Source organism: Condylura cristata, unplaced genomic scaffold, assembly GCF_000260355.1.
Source record: "Condylura cristata isolate star-nosed mole 26May11 unplaced genomic scaffold, ConCri1.0 scaffold00006, whole genome shotgun sequence".
In the NCBI taxonomy this organism is placed as follows: Eukaryota; Metazoa; Chordata; class Mammalia; order Eulipotyphla; family Talpidae; genus Condylura; species Condylura cristata.
In genome coordinates this window covers 37814167-37832305 of record NW_004567107.1, presented here as the reverse complement: position 1 = coordinate 37832305, position 18139 = coordinate 37814167, and the positions used below count along the sequence as shown (strand labels likewise).

The following is an 18139-nucleotide window of genomic DNA, read 5'->3' as shown; positions in this document are numbered from 1 at the left end:
CAGAAGACTTAAATTAAGTAACTTGCACAAGTTGAAATGCACATATAAACGGTATTTCAGAGAAGGAATAAGAAGATGCAGAATTTCCCTTACTACTCCCTAGCCCTGAACTCTAATTCTAGTTTTACTTCTTTTTCTGAAGTTTCCCCCCTGATTTTCTGATGCTTTCTTCCATATTCTAAATATTGTATTTCTACCTCCATTTCTTGATTCACTAAACTTAACAGTATTTGCTAACTTTCTGCTATGAAAGATAAGGAATTTTGCTAATTAAATTATTCCTTTTCCTATTCTCTCTCTACCTTACAATTTTTAATTATATTTTATTTTTACCTTTAAAACTTTAATACACTTAGCCACTTATTTTTGGACCCATAAACTTGTCTTTCAATACCCCTACCATATAAGATAAATAAATTCTCACCTCTGTACTTCCTTTCACGCTCTTGCTCTATTTCTCAAATTCTCTCAATTACTTTTACATTGTCATGGCTTATAATGTATACATTCCTACAAAGAAAGCTCCTAACTTTGCCAGTCACTGGATTTCCCCTTGGCATTTGGAAGAGAACTGTTTGTCTTTCTTGGGGATCATCCCTCATCTTACTGAGCTTTAAACATCTGAAATTTCTGCAACAACCCAAGTTATTTCCACATATTCTCAAATGGCACAGAGATGCCATACCATCCTTGATGAGAGCCATTAGCCTACAAATTGATTCTGCAAATTGAAATAAAAAACTACCCCACATGCAGTCCACTCTCACCCTCCTCCAGTGGCTGTATTTTCTAACCTGCTCTCTAATTCAAAAGGCATGTATTTGAATTTTGACAATACCTGGCCAAATCCTGGTACTAATTTTCATGCTGGAAATAGTTGGTAGGTATAGTTGAGTACTTATCCTGAGAATTAAAAATAATAACTACAACAATCCTTTACATTTGTGTTGCTAACTGCTTTCATGATTACTCTCACCTCTGTGTGAGTTGTCAATGTGAGGCCAAAGCTGAGCTGAGTGAGGGCCACCAGTACAGAATGTAAAGAAGTCAAAAAACATCCACTCTGCCTCTGGTGACTGCTCTCACGGCCTCTGCACCTTTGGCCTGTACCCCATTTCTGTATGCATAAATAAATAAATCTTAAACAAACAAGAAAGCAAACAAAAACATACAGCCTCTGCTTCCTTGTTTCACCTTTCTCAGTTCTAATATCCACAGGCTAGGTGTCTGTGCCTCCCCAGATATCTTTCAGTCTTGTTGTTTCATTACCTTTCTTTCCCCATTAGTTCTTACCCAGCCTATTTAAAGGACAATGGGCCAGTTCAATGAATAACTGTGCTGTCTCCCCTAGAGAGCCTAACGTTTGATAGAAACTGTAACATATATTGATAGCTCTACTTAAGGAAGGATAGCAGCAGTCAGAATTTTCCCCAGACCATTCCAGCAAAGTAGTTGTGTGGACAGATTTTGTGTAGTGTTGTCACAGCTGCCAGCAACAACAGCAACTTGCTTGAACACTTTCCACACAGATACCACACTGAATCCCTGACATGCATTACTTTAGTAGATGCTATAGCACCCTAGGAGGAAAGCATCATAGTGGCATTAATGGATAAGGAAAGCTCAGGTAAGAAATTAAGGACAGTGTTCAACAACACACAGCTATTAAGTGATAGAGCTGAGAGTAAATCCAGGTCTGTTCGAATCCAGAACCCAAGATTTTATGCAAAGACTTTATGCCATCCACACTTCTTCTCCTGGCTAGAGATCAAAAGTACAGACTCAGGAGAGATAGGAAACCCAGCTCTAACGCAAGATTGCTAAACATTTCTAGGACTTTATTGTTAACCTTTGGTTGTTCTATTTTAGAAACAAATTGGTTGCTGAGAGGGATCAAATTCAAGGTGGTTCACATAGACTGAGGAGAGCTGTGGAGTTGAAGGAAATACAGTATAATAAGTCCTGATCTTCATATGATTTCAGTGCTACCATTTCTTTAGTATGTGGGTAATTCCACACAGTCTATACTATGGAGTATTTTTAAATTAAAAATCAGGTTAAGGGCCCTCCCCACTGCACAGCGGATTAAAACATAACACTATTAAGTTATCGCAGCCACTGCAGCATGAGTTTGATCCCCAGCCAGGGAGGTGATCCACATGGCATGGCAGACCTCTCCTGATTTGCCTGCTGCTCCCTTCAGCAGTGTAATTCAGTCTATATGCCTGTTCTGCTCCCCACTCTGTGTCTCTGGTGAATCTTCTCAACCCCCAGCCCCCCCCAATCCTCTAGCCTGTACCCCAGTTCTGTATGTATAAATAAAATCTTAAAAAAATAAGTTAAAGCTAAAGACTGTAATAGGGGTAGGCTTTCTTTTGAAATAGCTATTTTTACATAATAATTTACAACCCAGAAGGGTGTTTTGTTTTTTTTTTTTTTAAATGAGATAGGGGTATTGTAAAAGGGCCTGAATAGTGAAGTAGTTTGTTGATCTATTTTTCCTCAGTCCTACACCATCTAGGGGACAGGTAATAAAGAGTTGCCTTGAGACTTTCATACACTAAAGAGGATAATGAGGAAAGAGAACAATTCTCTCCACAATGCTTTTCCTAAAAGCCCAATGTCAGGAGAGACAAGAAAGTCATTGTCAGAAATTCTGTAACTGTGGAGCACAAACATTAGCCTTTGTGTGTTCAATTCAGCTGAACACTCTGCGTGGCCACTGTCCCATGTCTTTTAGGGCCTGCTCTATATCCTGGCCCCAAGCTAGTTTTCCCTCTAAAAACAATCTTTAAGTAGTTTGTTAATTAGAGAACTAGGAAAAACTCAATTTTGTATTTTTTTTTTTTTTAAGTGTTGGATGGTTCACAAGTGAGCAAACAGTCTGCAGGCATTCTGTTTCAGCAGCCATTCAGACCCTCACATAAACCTGTCTACATGACCCTCACGTAAACTTGTCTATTTCTTTATTCTGTTCTCGGATTAAAAGAAAACAAACTTCAGAAGGCTTTTATGTATTTAGAGAAAATCCTCATCTTTGGCTTTCTGAAAATGTATATGTACATACTTTTCATAGGTTAGAACCTTATATCAGCAATTCTCAGGGTATCCTGAGGAGTTCAAATGCTTAATTTGTTCCATTTGAATAAGGTTTGTGTGTTCAAATGAGTGGGGACATTTAGCATACTAGATGTCTTCTCTTCCCCATATACACGATTCGCATTGCATAATAACATACTGGTACATTCTATATTAGAGATCCTGTTAAGCCTCATGCCAAATGACAATTCCCTCAGAGTATCTGGCATTGAACCCTTGCCTGTGTAGCTCCTGTTAGCTTTGAACTACCATCATAGTGTAAGGCATTATATGGAAATTGTCTACTAATTTGTCTATCTACATTAAATCAGACTATAAGCTTCTGGAGAACAAGGACCCATATCTTGTTTATTTTTTATTTCTAATGCAAATAGTATATGGACCAATGAAAACTCAGTAAATAGTTAAGAGAATTGAACTGTCAGTAAATATGAATAGATGGCAAGAAAGCGCAACATAAATCCTACAAAGGAAGAAAGATCAAATGGTTCTGCCTTTAGATCATAAGTAGTCGTGACTCATTACTCAACACCTAAGCAATTTGTCCTGCAAGAAATTGAATATGAACATTCCAAAACAGAACTACCTTGCTGGAGTGAATATAAGCACATGCAGATAAATATATGCTAAGTCTGGTTTGGAGGTGGGGTAAGGGGGAGAAGGGATTGTGCTGATATATTTTAACCAAAAACTGTGAATCATCCATTTGAAACAACTTGCCAAGCTACATCACAGTATTCCCCAAGACTAAGGCGAGGGTTATCAGTGCTCTCAATTTTCCTGGTCTTTTTGCCACCCCCAACTCAGCTTCTCCAGCTTCCATTCTGCAATTGTGGTCAATGGCACACTCACTACTTCGTTATTCTGTCCTTAGCCTCAGATCCTCTGGCTTCTCCCACCTTCCTTCCCTTAATCTCTGGAAACCATCAGTAGATACTTTCATCATTGTTTCCCCAGGACTCTCCGCAGATAAACCTAAGTAAAAATAAGATTCATTGCCACTGTCCCCGCTATGCTGCTGGGAAAGCCTTTTATTCATCTCATCTCTCATTGGCTTGCTTTCTCTTTCCTTATCCCAGAGGTTTAGATTCATTTTCACTCACAAGTTTCCAACATGCCTTTCCCTGACTCAGTTCATCTCCCAAATGACAAAGGTATTCAACACTAGCCCATTTAATTCTGTTTTTCATTGAATCTTCATCTGCCTCTTTTTCATGATGAATCTGACTAGGATTATCTTTACTCTTAGTCAGAACATACCCATCTATCTGTACTTTTAACTTCACCCTCCTCCCTCCTTTGGGACTTTTTTTTTTTTTCATAAATTATCCCTTCCCATGTAAATCTTCTAGCTTCATTAGTCCTTTGCACACTGTTCAACCTATGCAGACTGCACAAATGAACAGTAAATCTTCCTTTCACTCAGGGATCCATCCTTCAGCTTTCACGCTTATTGAAAAATGTATCTTCAATTACTGTCTATATTCTAACATGGTATCCTTAAAACCTTTGCCTTCCCCCCAACAATGCTCCCCTTAGGGTTTATCAACAGCTAGGTCTTCCCCATTGATCTTGCCTGAAAAAATTCTATTCTTCCTTCAAAGTTCATCTCAAATGTTCCTTCGTCTTTGAATCTTTTATATGTCAGGAACTTTGTGTTTTATTTGCTAGGATGAGATATGTTCAGATCCTAAGTCACGAATGGAAAGATTGTTTTCCAATCTTCAAGTCAAGACTCTGGCATTTACTCTGTAAATCAAAATTTCATTATTCTATGAAATAAGGGTATGTCTTAAGAGGACATCTACATCTCTTTTATCTCCTATTATGTTTTTAGGTCTCTTGATATTATGCAGCACAGTTCTTATAGATAGGTTTTATTATTATTATTATTATTGCTTTACTTCCTCTTACAATATCTTTTTCTTTAGTTAAAAAAATGAAATTCAAGTCTGACTTTCAGTTCTGCTTTTAAAATCTTCTTTGTAAGTGTACTGTTGGATAATGAAAATACAACTAAATGTTAAAATAGGTAGTGTTCCAAAATTTTTAAAGGGAATACTTAGAAGTTTGGTGAAATAGAAGAACAAGTCCAGAAAGTTTTCTGGAGAGATTTATAAATAGGTGAATATTTAATAACAAGACAACCTGCAATAAAGAGATTAAGGAACCAGAAAACCAATGTGTACACAAGATACAAGAGAGGAGATAAATGTCCTATCATATTTTATGCTGCCTGGGAACATTGGAAATGGCTGCTTCAGGATATTAATGTCCAGCATGATTAAAGTAGAGCAGCTGCTTAAAGAAGAAATAGATCTTTAATTACTGACAAAATAATCAATACATTATAAAACAAATTAGGATGATTCCACATAAGAAGAAGAAAAATTATGCTGTCAAGTGGATTAAGTTTTAATGTGAAATTGAACAGAGGAGCTTACTCAAGTTTTTCCAAATAAACGCAACATCAGTTGTCACTGCAAGAATTATAAATTACTTTAGATGTGTGTAAGAGAAGGTTAATAAGTTCTCCTTTACCTTCTTTTTCATCTCCTTTTCAGGTATTTATGAAGGTTACTCTGTTTCATGTCTACTTACAGGGAGATGACAGGAAGTGCTGATTAACACAAGTAATAGTTGCTAACACAAGCATAGTGCTAATGTCAGTACATTCTTTTATATCTTTCCCGAGGAATCAATTTCATGAAAAATTGCTGAATTACCACGTTTGTTCTCCCAACAGCATGAAGACATCAAAAAAAGACAGAACATTCTTTTTTTTTTAAAAAAAATTTACTTATTTATTCATACAGAACTGGGTACAGGTGAAAGGTGCAGGGGCAGTGAGAGGATTCATCAGAGACAGAGCGGGCAGCAGAACAGGCAAATCGAGGAAGTACACTGCTGAGGGGAGCAGCATGTGGGTCAGGAGAGGTCTGCCACGCCATGTGGATCAAGCTTCTTAATGCTGTGCTTTAACCCGCTGCCCCACCAGGAAGGGCCTGAAGACAGAACATTCTTAATGTTTTAATAATAAGCTTAGTGAAGCAAGCGTTTATTCTGAGAGTCACATGTGGATTTGAAACTGCTGCCTCTGTCCACTTCCAGATTCCTAGTCTTGTGAGTATTTCACAGCATTATAATAGCTGCATTTTTAGGTAATTTGTCCAGAACTTTTTGGATGATATAAAATCATGTTTTTATGCTCACATTGAGATTCTCTGAGGATAGGCTGGTTTTATGAGCTCATGGACTAACTATTTTCTGGCCTCTGCAGCTGTAAGCTCAATTCATTTACATGGAAATTGTTAATATGTGAAAAAAAAATAGGGACTCTTCTTTCATCTGAAAAAGAATGCCCACCTTCTTTTCGCATAAATATTTGTTTCTCTCTCTTCTATGTGACTTTCTCTGAGTATTTGCTACTCTCCTTGCAGTAGTTCCATCTCCAGTTAGTCTCTAAATGACCCCTGTTGGACTGTGGTTTTCTGTATCCTGTTTAGTGTCAGTTTTCACATGTGTCTATACAGCCATTGCTGTTGTAGCCCACCAATTTCATTTGTTTCAAGCCAAGACATTTGGTTTTCCCCTAGTTTCATTCTTCCAATAAAAATTGCCCAATAAACATATCTGAAAGGCAGATGTCTAGCCAAGAATGTCTAGCCAGGAAAAAAAATTGCACATAGATGACAAGTTCTTAACACATGTATATGTAAATCTAGTTTAATAAGCTAAAAGTTAACTAAACTATAGGAAGGATGCAAAGGATGTACATAGGCAAATCAGAAAAAAAAATACTACTGGAAAACAAATATATCCAGTCTCATTTATGATGTCAGAAATTTTAAAAAATAATAAAACAACACATTTTTCTATCAAGTGGCTAAAAATAATTTTAAATGTCATACCACACCTCGGAGTGTCATCATTGTGTCACTAGCCATACTTATACTGTATTGTGTAGTATTGTATTGTTGAGTTTATCAATTAATAAACAAATCTTTAGCTTTAGAACAAATAGATATATTTATAACATCTCAAAATATATGAGTTGTATATATAACAACTCATATATTGGTGGGTGGGTGGGTGTAACATTAGCCCACAGAGGATGCAAGGAAATAATCTCTTGTGTGAGAGTAAATTCAAATAGTATTTTTAGATGACAATTAAACTTACACATCTCAAAGAGAAAGCCCGCAACCATGTATTGTTTTTAAAATAACAATTATACTTCTAGGAATTATCGTAAGGGATTATACAATTATACTTCTAGGAATTATCATAAAGATTTAGCAGCTAATATTCATAACAACATTATTTTTAATATAGAGAAATTAAAAGCAGCCCATTTATCTGGATACAAGTTGATAAAATAAGTTGTGCCATATCTAAAAAGGATTTAGTGTTAGAAAAACTTTAAGCCCAACTTCTTCAAGTCAAGAATCTACACTTTGCATTGGAAATCAATGAAATTAAGAATGCCAGCTGTCACTATGGCCCAGGCCTGAGTGAAGCAAAGTCAGCATTCCTGTTTGGGTGTTAGTAGGGCACAGATCAAGAGTCTTCTGTCTCCTGACCCAGGAGAATATTTTCCACAGCAGGGCTGTGCCCTCGAGAGTTAAGACAAAGACCTGCATTCTTCTTTTTTTTGCTGTTTATTGCTTTTGACCCGCATGCTTTCTGGTACAAGTGACATTTTCATACTCCATCCAAAAAAGCCACAACCATAGTTCTGTATTATGTAGTCCACCCTTGGACATGACAACTAAATTTGGTATTTACACTGTATTACATTACATTAGACAACAAGTGTTTGGCAGACATCTCCTCTGAGAGCTGGGCTATTGTAAGTGTAGCCTAGAACTGTTTTGGTTTGTTTAGGTTTGGCCACCTGTCTCCTGTAGAGAGTATGTGAAAAGCAGGAAGGCATTCATCTCTATTTTCCTTCACTGATAACAAAAATTTATATGATATATATCCTTATATATGATAATATCCTTATTAAGTTTTGACAAAACACTGAAGTAATGTTTTCTTGTCTAATGCTCAATTTTTTCAGTTTCCACTTGCTTTCCATTTGGATACTTGCAACATGATAAGAAATGTGTATGCGTGTGTGCCAACAGGCACACCCATGGTTCCCGGGACAGAGCTTCTAAAACCCTTATAATTGTCTAAGTGTTAAAACCACTAGAAGCATCTCTTGTTCTAATGAGGTGACTTAGTGAGCTCCTGGGTGGCACCTGGTTGAGGGCTAATCACGAAGCCATGTTAGAAACTTGCAATTGTGGTCCCACCTGTTATCTTCCAGGGAGGGCTAGAAATGAAGCTAATTGATCGTGCCTATATGACGAAGCTTTTACAAACTACACTCAGTGGTTGATGAGCTTCCAACTTGGAAGACACCAAAACTGGCAAGGTGACACACCTACTCTAAGAGACCAGAAGCTCCTGCACTTGCAACCCACCATGACCTCACCCTATTTTACTCTTCACCTGGCTGTCCTTCTGTACCCTTTATCATATTCTTTAATACACTGGCGGATGCGTTTTCCTGACTTTGTAAGCTACACTATCAAATTAATCAAGCCCGTTGAGGAGGTTGTAAGATCTTCCGATTTATGGCCAAGTTGGGCAGAAATTGTATGTCCTTCTACTTGCAAGTGGCATCTAAATTCGGTGGAGGCAGCCTTGTGGGGCTGAGTCTTTAACTTGTGGAACTATTTCTAGGTAGATAGTGTCAGAATTGAGTGAAATTGTGGGACACCCTGCTGGTATCATGGGGAATTATTTGGTGTGGGGGAAACCCCACATATTATGTGACCACAAGTGTCAGAAGTAAAGTGTCCTGTGAATAGAGAAAAAGACACTCAGGAGGTGGACTGGAGATTTTCCTAATATAATTTTGAGCTTTTTTTTTTTTTTTTTTTGTGGTGAGGGATTACACATTTGTGACCCACAATGAGAACAGCATGAACTCTGGAATCAGAGGGACTTGCTCCCAAAACAAATGAAGGAAGTGAAAATGGCTGCAAATGAAGATAAGGTTGTAGGTGTGGATTTGGCGAGTTGAGGAGATATGACCCTCTGGGACTAAATTTTTAGTGTGCAGCAGAAGCTAAAGTCATCAGCTAAGGAGAGAAGACCAGCATTGAGGTGTGGGGTGGAAAGGTTACTGACTGGTTCAACCTTTACCAGTTCTGCAATTCAATTGTAATCTAGCCAGATCCTGATGCCAGTTTTCCAAACACCCTTTACAACCAGACAAATATAGAAAGTTGTTATTAACAGGTCAATAATATGTTTGGTCACTGCTTCTAATTGGGACTTTCAAGATCATGCCTTTCAGAATATTTTGAAACACCTTAAGGAGAAGGAAAAAGTGAGCAGGTTGGTGGAATACACTATACTACCATACCGTACTGGAGCTGCTAGATGTGGTCTCCTGCTGAGGTCTTCTGCTGACTGGCATGTGACCTTAAGCTTATTGCATAGTTTCTCTAGGGCCTTTTCCTCATTTAAAAGAAAAAAAGACGGCTTCTGAGGTCTCTACTGGAATCTGTCTTCCCTTAACAGGGGCCAAAAGATCTGAAAGAATGCAAATTTCTAAAATCAGTTGAGAGGTATGGATATTTACCACCAAAATAGCAATGAAACATTTCAGCTGTCGGCCTGCTGTCTGCCACAGTGTGCCCTCTGCCCCCAGAACGTGAACAGAAAGCCTCACACTGAGAGAAGCTGGATGCAGCTCAATCTTTGTTGCTTGTCAAAGCCAAAAGTTGGATTAAATCAAATGGGTCTTTATAAAAAGAAAAACACCAAAACAGATGGGTCTTCTAAGGGAAAAAGTGTTGGTCAGCTAAACACTTATTTAAAAACACATGGTCATTCTGCCTTTTGTGACATCTGAACCAAATATAGTATCAGCATGCAGGAGGCATGCTGTTTCAATTAAGCAACAATTTCCCCCAAAACATGGCTGGGTTTCTAAAGTGCTAATGTCTCATATTCATTTCTCTGAAGTTCCACTCAGTGTGTCTTTGAGTATTTGTGAAAAGTCTTCCCCTTTAGCCAAGTATCTTAATATTTTAATTCTTGTTTGTTTTCCTTTATGTGTTTTTTTAAGTTCTTACAACTTATCCTCAAACATTAAATGAATGTATTTGTGTGTACGTTATGTAGTATACCTTATGTTTGTATCAATAGCATTGCCATGAAGGGCTCTGGAATATAATGCTCTGACTGCATTATAGTAATTTTGTGAATAATTATTCTACCTACTCTGTAGTCACCATATCCAAATTCATCTGCACAAATGAAATCAAAGGATTTTAACCTCATTAGAATATAAGTTAATTTTAACCCATATCAAACCCAGTGGCCTAATGCCTAAAACAAACAAATTTGGGCTATTTTATGAGGTAACATGGTAACATGGGTAATTTATGTAAAGCTGGCAGAGGATTGAAATGTTTCTATATGAAAACAGCAGGACATTTCCAGAAATCAACATTTTCATACTAATTACAGACCTAACTGCAATTATCCAGTTGGTAAAGTAGATAGTTGATTAACAACAGTCAACATTGTCTATCAAGAAGGCCATGGAAACTATGTTAACAGACTGTGAATGACCCAGTTCATCCAGCCAATGCTTAACTAGCTCTCTTTTCTGCTCAACAAAGCTTTGTGGTCTCTATTCCACAGAGAGCTTTCCTTGGAAAGCTCCATTTCCTCCCTCCCTGAGCGAAATCCTCTTCATTTTGTTATGTGCTTAAACTATGACACTTCATACAATTAAAGTTAATAACCCTAATTTTTTTTACAATCAGATCTGATTTGGCATATTTGGGAAAATAATTTCCTGTTATATCTGTTTCTCTCTTTTTTCTTTTCTAGGAACTTTTATGGACTTTACAGACCCTGTGCATTTTTACAAAGATGCTCCCTACATACTGCCACCCCAACCCACCTACACAAACCCCAAAACTTTAGAGTTAAAATTATATACTATGAGCAAAGTTTGCTCAGTTACCTTTTAGGTCCTCCTGCTTGTCATTAAGTTGTTCAAGAGAACAAATCATTCTTTTTTGAAAGGCATAAAAATGAAAACAAGGAAGAGAGTCTTTTCCCTCTTCTTGCAGTTTTCTGAAGCAGGGAATTAGAACCGAATGGCCCTGATCAAGATATCTTGGGGGTGATTATTCAGATTTTGAACGCAAGGCCATCTCCCTTGCTTTTTCATTCCTCTGCCTTTGTTTCCAGAGCTTGAGGATATTTCATTGCTAAAACCACCACCCTGTAATGTGCAGCAGAAGAGAAAATTAATCAATCTAGTTCACTTTTAAAATGTAAGCAGCTGTTTTGTTCTGACAGGGGAGAATAAACAGGTTGAAATTCTCAGTGAATCCAAACAGGAACAACACATCTAAAAGTGACTGGCACAGGGGTTACACATAGCAGGAATTTAATAAGTGGGCTTTTGTAACCCTCACAGCAGTGTTCTACCACCCCTGAATACAGGCTCTTAGCCAGAGGAGATTTTGTACCCAAGCCTTCCTCCCCAAGGGGCTTTTGGCAATGCCTTAAAAGACATTTTTGATTGTCGTGACTTGGGGGTGATGTTAGTGACCCTTGGTAGAAGCTAGGGTTGTTGCTTAACTTGCAATGCATAGGGGAGTCCCCCACAACAAAGTATTACTGGCCCAAAATACCAATAGTGCTGACTTTAGATGAATGAGCACATGCAATGTCTATTTTCAGTGTGAAAAGTAAGTTAAGTAATACTGTTGATCTTACTTTGACTATATTTAAAAGTATTTGTTTGGGCTTCCTTGGTGGTGTAGGGTAGGAATTAGGTGTCAGTCCTGTCACACTCCTACCATTGCGGCCTGAGTTCAAGTCCCAGCCAGGGCGGTGACATGGCGCAGCAGACCTCTCCACTTCCCTCAGCAGTGTATTTCATTAACTCCACCTGTTCTCTACACTGTCTCTAGTGAATCTTCTCATGCTCTGGTGCTCATATCTCTGGCCTTCACTGCAGTTCTTCTATGCATAAGTAAATAAACAAATCTTTAAAAAATTAAATTATTTGTTTGCAAACACATTTACATAGTGTGTACTCACTGTACTCACTGCCTATGGTGTTTCCAAAGTTAATCTAGGTGAATTGCCTCAAGAATAAAAACTCTATCCAGACAAAAGAGTTCAAGTATCACTAGTATCTAAGAACCAGAAGTTTGTACACTGGAACAAATTGATTTACACAAATTTTGTTTGCCCCTAACATTTAAGAAATTTTTATAAAATCAGAAACACCTATCAAGAAGTTATCATTTTGTCATCTTCTCCCCTGTCAAATAAATAGTAATGTACATTCATGTTGCCTAAGAATTTGTTTTCCGTCTTTAGAAGTATTCCATTTGCTTTGAAATACTGCCTAAAATGACACTCTTTTGGGAAAAGATCTAGAAATAAACAAGAGGTTAATGGCTAATCTCCCTCCACCCCCAAGAATTTAGACCAGAATTCTTGTCATTTTTCTTCTTTTTTTAAGGTTTATTTTTATTTGTGCAAACAGAACTGGGGTACAGGCCAGAGGTACAAGGGCAGTGAGAGGATCCACCAGAGACAGAGTGGGGGTCAGAACAGGCAGATAGTGGAAGTACACTGCTGAGGGGAGCAGCGGGCGGGTCAGGAGAGGTCTGCTGCACCATGAGTCATCTCTGGGGCAGGCGGGGATCGAACTCATGCAGAAGTGGCCTCAACTTCTTAGTGCTGTGCTCCAACCTGCTGTGCCACCAGGGAGGGCCTTTTCATTATTCTTAACTGGACCAACAGACAGAGATCTTAAGAACAGACCAACCTTTCCTTTGCCCTGTGTCAGTCAGGTCCAGTCATCAACTTGGCCATCACAACTGCCCTAAAATAACCTTTTTACCTTAAGTAGTCCTCACCATGTAAGATAGCAGCACAAGATGGGCTACAGAAATCCAGTGTGGTGACCAAATAAGCAGCTTTTTTCATGTTTCTGTTATGTGTTGGAATGTCCAGAGATAGCTTCCAAATAGATTTGAGATTTCAAGCTCTAGTTTGAGTATAGTCTGTGACTGATTGACTTGTGAGTCTTTTTAGCAGACAGAATGGCAAGTGGTCTAGTTAGTTACTCTAAGTCTGGAAGAGTTCAAAGATGGGAGCAATCGGGTGCCCTGATACTGTTCAGAATTTCAAAACAGTTTACTACTTGTTTGGAATGCCACCCTTCCCAAATCCAGAACATGCCATTGAATTGATCTTTCTGCAATAGAAACTGTTCTCCAGATAGAACCATTCTTCAATAGAACTTTCTGCAATGTGGGAAATCTGCTGTGTCCAGTTCAATTGGCCACTAGCTATATGTGGCTATAGGGCACTAGAAATGTGATCAGTGTGACTAAATACATGACTTCTTAATTTCACTTAATTTTAACCTTTTTTTTTTAATAGCTGGAGAACTTTTATTATTTAATTTTGATCTAAGTAGCCAGGTATTCCAGTGGCTCCCAGGATAAATAACGCTAATATAGGAAATACTTATTATTCCATATCTTAATGATAGATTCCCTGGTTCCTTTTCTTTTACTTTAAATTAGAACTATAATAAGATTATGGAATATTTAGAAAAAAAGGGAAATTCTATTTAATGCCATTACTTTCATGAGCTTAACATAATTATAAACTATGCAGATTTTCAAGGTTTTTTCCTGTGTGTTTTAGAGAAGTTGAATACAAATTTATCTGACTTTGCCTATTATAAGGGATTTTTTCACTTAATATGAGAGAAATAATTTTCTTTAGTACTAAATAATATTCACAAACGATCAGAGCTAATTATTGCCTATTTCTTAGATCATGGTACCATAGTTTACTTCCTCTATTTTTGAAATTTTGTATCATTTTGTTTGGCTGCTTTTGTTTGGTGTTATGGTCACTATAAAATAATGCTGTAGTAAACATATGAAAGCACATTATTATTTCTTCTTTTAGAGTACATTTACATGCCAAATTTTTGTCTTAGTCAAGTAACAATTTACATGATGAATCACTTCACTACCACAGATTCATTTTGAAAATGTACTTTTTTCACTTTTCATGTGAAATATAGACTTTAAAACTGCCGAAAGGAAAGCAAGCCAAAACTTTTTTCTCTGCAGCACAATTAATGCAATAAATTATGAGACAGATTACTATCCTTTTCCATCTAACAGTAAAAGTTGCTGATAAAATGTAACTGCATTCAGGACTAGTGGCATAGACCTTTGATTTGCAAATGAGCAGTAAATTTCCAGGCATAAATATTCCAAATAAAATATTTTACATAGTCAGATAATCTTAAAAAATGAGAAAAATTAACAAAAAAATTTAAATCCCATTTTATTTTGTCCTCTGTAAATTCAGTTATATAACATTACATATCTGTACTACCTTTTGTATAATTTAAAGTAATATCAACCCAGTTTGAGTAAACTTTCACAAATCTTACAATTAGTAACTTTCTGAATATCTTGGTTTAAGACATTTTATATTTTTCATACTGATTAGATGTCATGTTACTTTAAATTTTCTTTTAGAATAAAATCTATATTCAGATGGTTCTGACCTGCAAAAAGCAAAGAGATCTTAGTTAAAACACAGATGAATTGAAGCATAACATACTAAAGAGGAGAATGTACAAAAATCAAATGTTTCTTAATGTTTTTTATAAGTTGGATTTTAGTCTCTGTTACCTCTCTGTTTTTGAGTTATTTTTGTGTTTAACAGATTGACCAGGGACTGAGTGACCTTGTGCTAATTAAACATTAGGTTATAAAGGTATAACTGTACTTTGGGCCAGAAAGTACAGTGAAAATTTAATGTAACTGTCTTGAAAATTTCTCTTTGCTCATTCTATATATGAAAAGTGGTCTTTAAAATGGGCCTAATAGAAAGAAATACAAGACTTTTTCCCTCTCCCTCTCTGGCACAATGAGTTTAATAATTTATGCTATGAATTTGTTTTTCTTTCACATACAATAGTAAAAATGTTTGGCCTGATAAAATAACTGTGTTTAGGGATTTTATTAGCAGTACCTTCCGGGGACATAGATCTTTTCTTTGGAAATGGAACATAAGTCTCCAGATGGCAAATCACTGGGTCTTTGTTCACAATGTGAATGAAGCACTTTGCCAGAAAGTCATTTCCAAAAGAAAAAAAAATCAATAGTGTTTGTACTGGAAATGTTTGTAAAAATGCTTGGAATACCATCAACTCTGTATGCACTTTGTGAATTATCTGGAGGAAAATATTGAAAACCTAATGGGTTTTTCTCAGCCAACCATTTAACCTCTTACTTTCCTCTCCAATTTTTGAAAAATGCAAACTAATTCCAGCATTAGTATACATCATACATCATTATGAGTTTTAAAAACCATAGGAATATTTCCAGGGACATATATAAATGGTAACCATTATTCATGCCTGTGTATTGTTATTTCATATGGATGGATAGTGAAGAGGTGTCTGTAGTTTGTTTATAGCAAGCCTGTTGTAAACTTAAGATTGGAATAGTTTCTGATGTTCAGATGGCAGAATTCATAGCTATATTTTTCTGAATTGCAGGTGGTTTTCATGAGCCTATGCAAAAGTTTTTGGGACTGTGGTCTTGTCGCCCTAGATGATATTACAATAGAATTGGGAAGCTGCTCATCTCCAGGTAAGACGGTCATCATTTCTGTTCTTTGTCTCTCTGGCATATAGGTGACATTTCCTGCTAATCTAAGAATATGCCATGGACATTTAATCTATGCTAGTCCATCATTTGCTTTTGTTTATTTGAAGTGGCTCTCAACAGAGCTGTGGAGTAGGCTTTGGAATTTAGAAATGATGACTGGAATATAATGTGTGACTTAGCACATGTGACTTGACCCCTGTGTCCTCATCTGCAAAAGAAGTAGTAATATCTGCTTGAATATTGGGGATAATACATATGAATGCCCCAGCATAGGGCCTGGTAAAAAACAATGCTTTAAAACAAATACTTCCTGATTGATAAGAATACTGAGTCACAGAAGAATACAGTAACTTGTTCCACACAAGTTTAGCTAAGCTATGTCTATAGAATATTTAGTTCTCTTGCATTCCACCCTTCCCCCAAGACAAAATTGGGTAGTTCTGTTATATGGTAATGAGAGGGACACCTCTGAAACCCCAAACCTGTCTGCTCTAAATAGTTTCTGTTATTCACTGCATCAAGAGAAAACATATAAGACCTTATTTAATGGAAAGGAACTTTAATACAAGTAGTATGCAAGTATAGAAGAAACAAAAATATAATTTCTAAATCAAACACCCAAAGTTACCCATCCCCTCACAGGTCAAAGTCTACCCAAAAATGATTGCCCCAAAGCAAGGCCTGAAAGCCAGGTACAAGTCTAAAGCACTTTCTGGCAGGGACCAATAGAAAAGGGTCCAAAAGGCCAGACAAGTCTGGGAGGAGAAGAGCAAAATCAAGATCAAGATAAACACTGCCATAGTCAACCTCCCCACGGGTCTCTCACCCACATCTGTTGGAACCAGTCCAGGACCAAGAAACAAGAGCCGCTTCATCACATGTCCCTCTGCTCCATGTGGCTCCCTCAGGTCTCCTTCTGGCTCCATTCTGCTTCCTTCCTCTTCAGTCTCCTCTCCAGATTATTCTTCTCCCTGTTCAGCTCCACCCACCTTTGAGTGGGATAGAGAACCTGGAACCTCCTCTTTTCCAGGGGACCACCCTGTTACAGTTCTAGGATTCTCTTGATACATTCTAAATTCCTAAAGAAAGTTCCTGCATTTTTCAATTTTATTACATTTCATATTTCCATAGAGGTAGTTTACCTCCAATTTTCATAACTTTGTAAGTTCATTCACATAAATTAAATTATAGATCAGAAAAAGTTTCTCAAGGTTTCCCACAACTTTTAGACTTCTCATTGTTCTTTGCCATTATGGCAAGCATCCAGACTCAAACTGCAGGCAAGAATGTAGTGGTGTAGGTGGGCTACTGATGTGGGGCTGGCTTGCAAATGTGTGGCATATGGGCAAACATTCATTCATGCAGAGTGGGCTGACAGTGGGCCCTGGAATACATATTCATTGAGAGTGCCTCAGCAATTGCAAAACCTGCTATTTCCTTGTAGAGCACCATCCACCTCCACCTGGAGAGTGTACTTTTGAACAAGATGAATGTACATTTACTCAAGAAAGAAGAAACCGCAGCAGCTGGCACAGAAGGAGGGGAGAAACTCCCACCTCCTACACAGGACCAAAGGGAGATCACACTACTGGGGTAGGTGAGTTATGCCACATGGTGTCTTTCTTAAGGAAAATTCCTAAAATAACATTCTGAAGGTCATTTGTGACATTTTGAAATGTGCAAATTTATGTCTATGACTAGAATTAATTAAAGTGATTCTACAGAAGGAATACTTCATTGTATGGATTTTAACCTCATTCTTTCTGTTCATTATACACTTGTATTGCTTGCTTCTAAAGCTAGATGGCCTTACCAAGATCAGCACGCAAAGGTAATTTAATTAGAAGTGGTTTAAAAATCAAAGTTAGGGACGAAAGCGGGGCAGGAGGAATGGTGATGTCAGGGGCAGAGCAAATGTACCGGAAGGCGGGGGAGGAGAGATGTGAGTTTGACTCCCAGTTTTCTAGCAATAGGATAAACCCACAAGAAGCATCCGTCAAGAGGTGTAGGCAATAGGGGCTGCATTTTTTGTAGAAAATGTTTAAACTAGAATAAAACAGACTGTCACCAAGTGTCAGCAATTGTACATAAGGGCAATGACCGAATATGCTTCACAGAATAACCTTGCGTTGTCTCACTCAATGTCACTTGGCAAACCAATTGTATATTGTATTTATGTGCACTTTTCTGGGGAGAAGGTTGATAGTTCGCAAAAACAGATCTGAGAAAAGATGCCCTTAATAGGGCTCTAGTGTGCTGAAGGACCAAGAAGTATTTGACTTCTT

At 37.5% G+C, this 18139-nt stretch overlaps 1 protein-coding gene across 1 annotated transcript in view; it reads left to right on the top strand.

The window, feature by feature from the left end:
* The window catches only part of MAMDC2 (MAM domain containing 2), a 132146-nt gene that overhangs the window by 87659 nt on the left and 26348 nt on the right, over window positions 1-18139 (top strand). The window contains exons 10-11 of the mRNA XM_004677605.2: window positions 15743-15836; window positions 17299-17451. Coding sequence (XP_004677662.1) covers window positions 15743-15836; window positions 17299-17451 — 247 coding nt within the window. The remainder of the gene's footprint in view (window positions 1-15742; window positions 15837-17298; window positions 17452-18139) is intronic.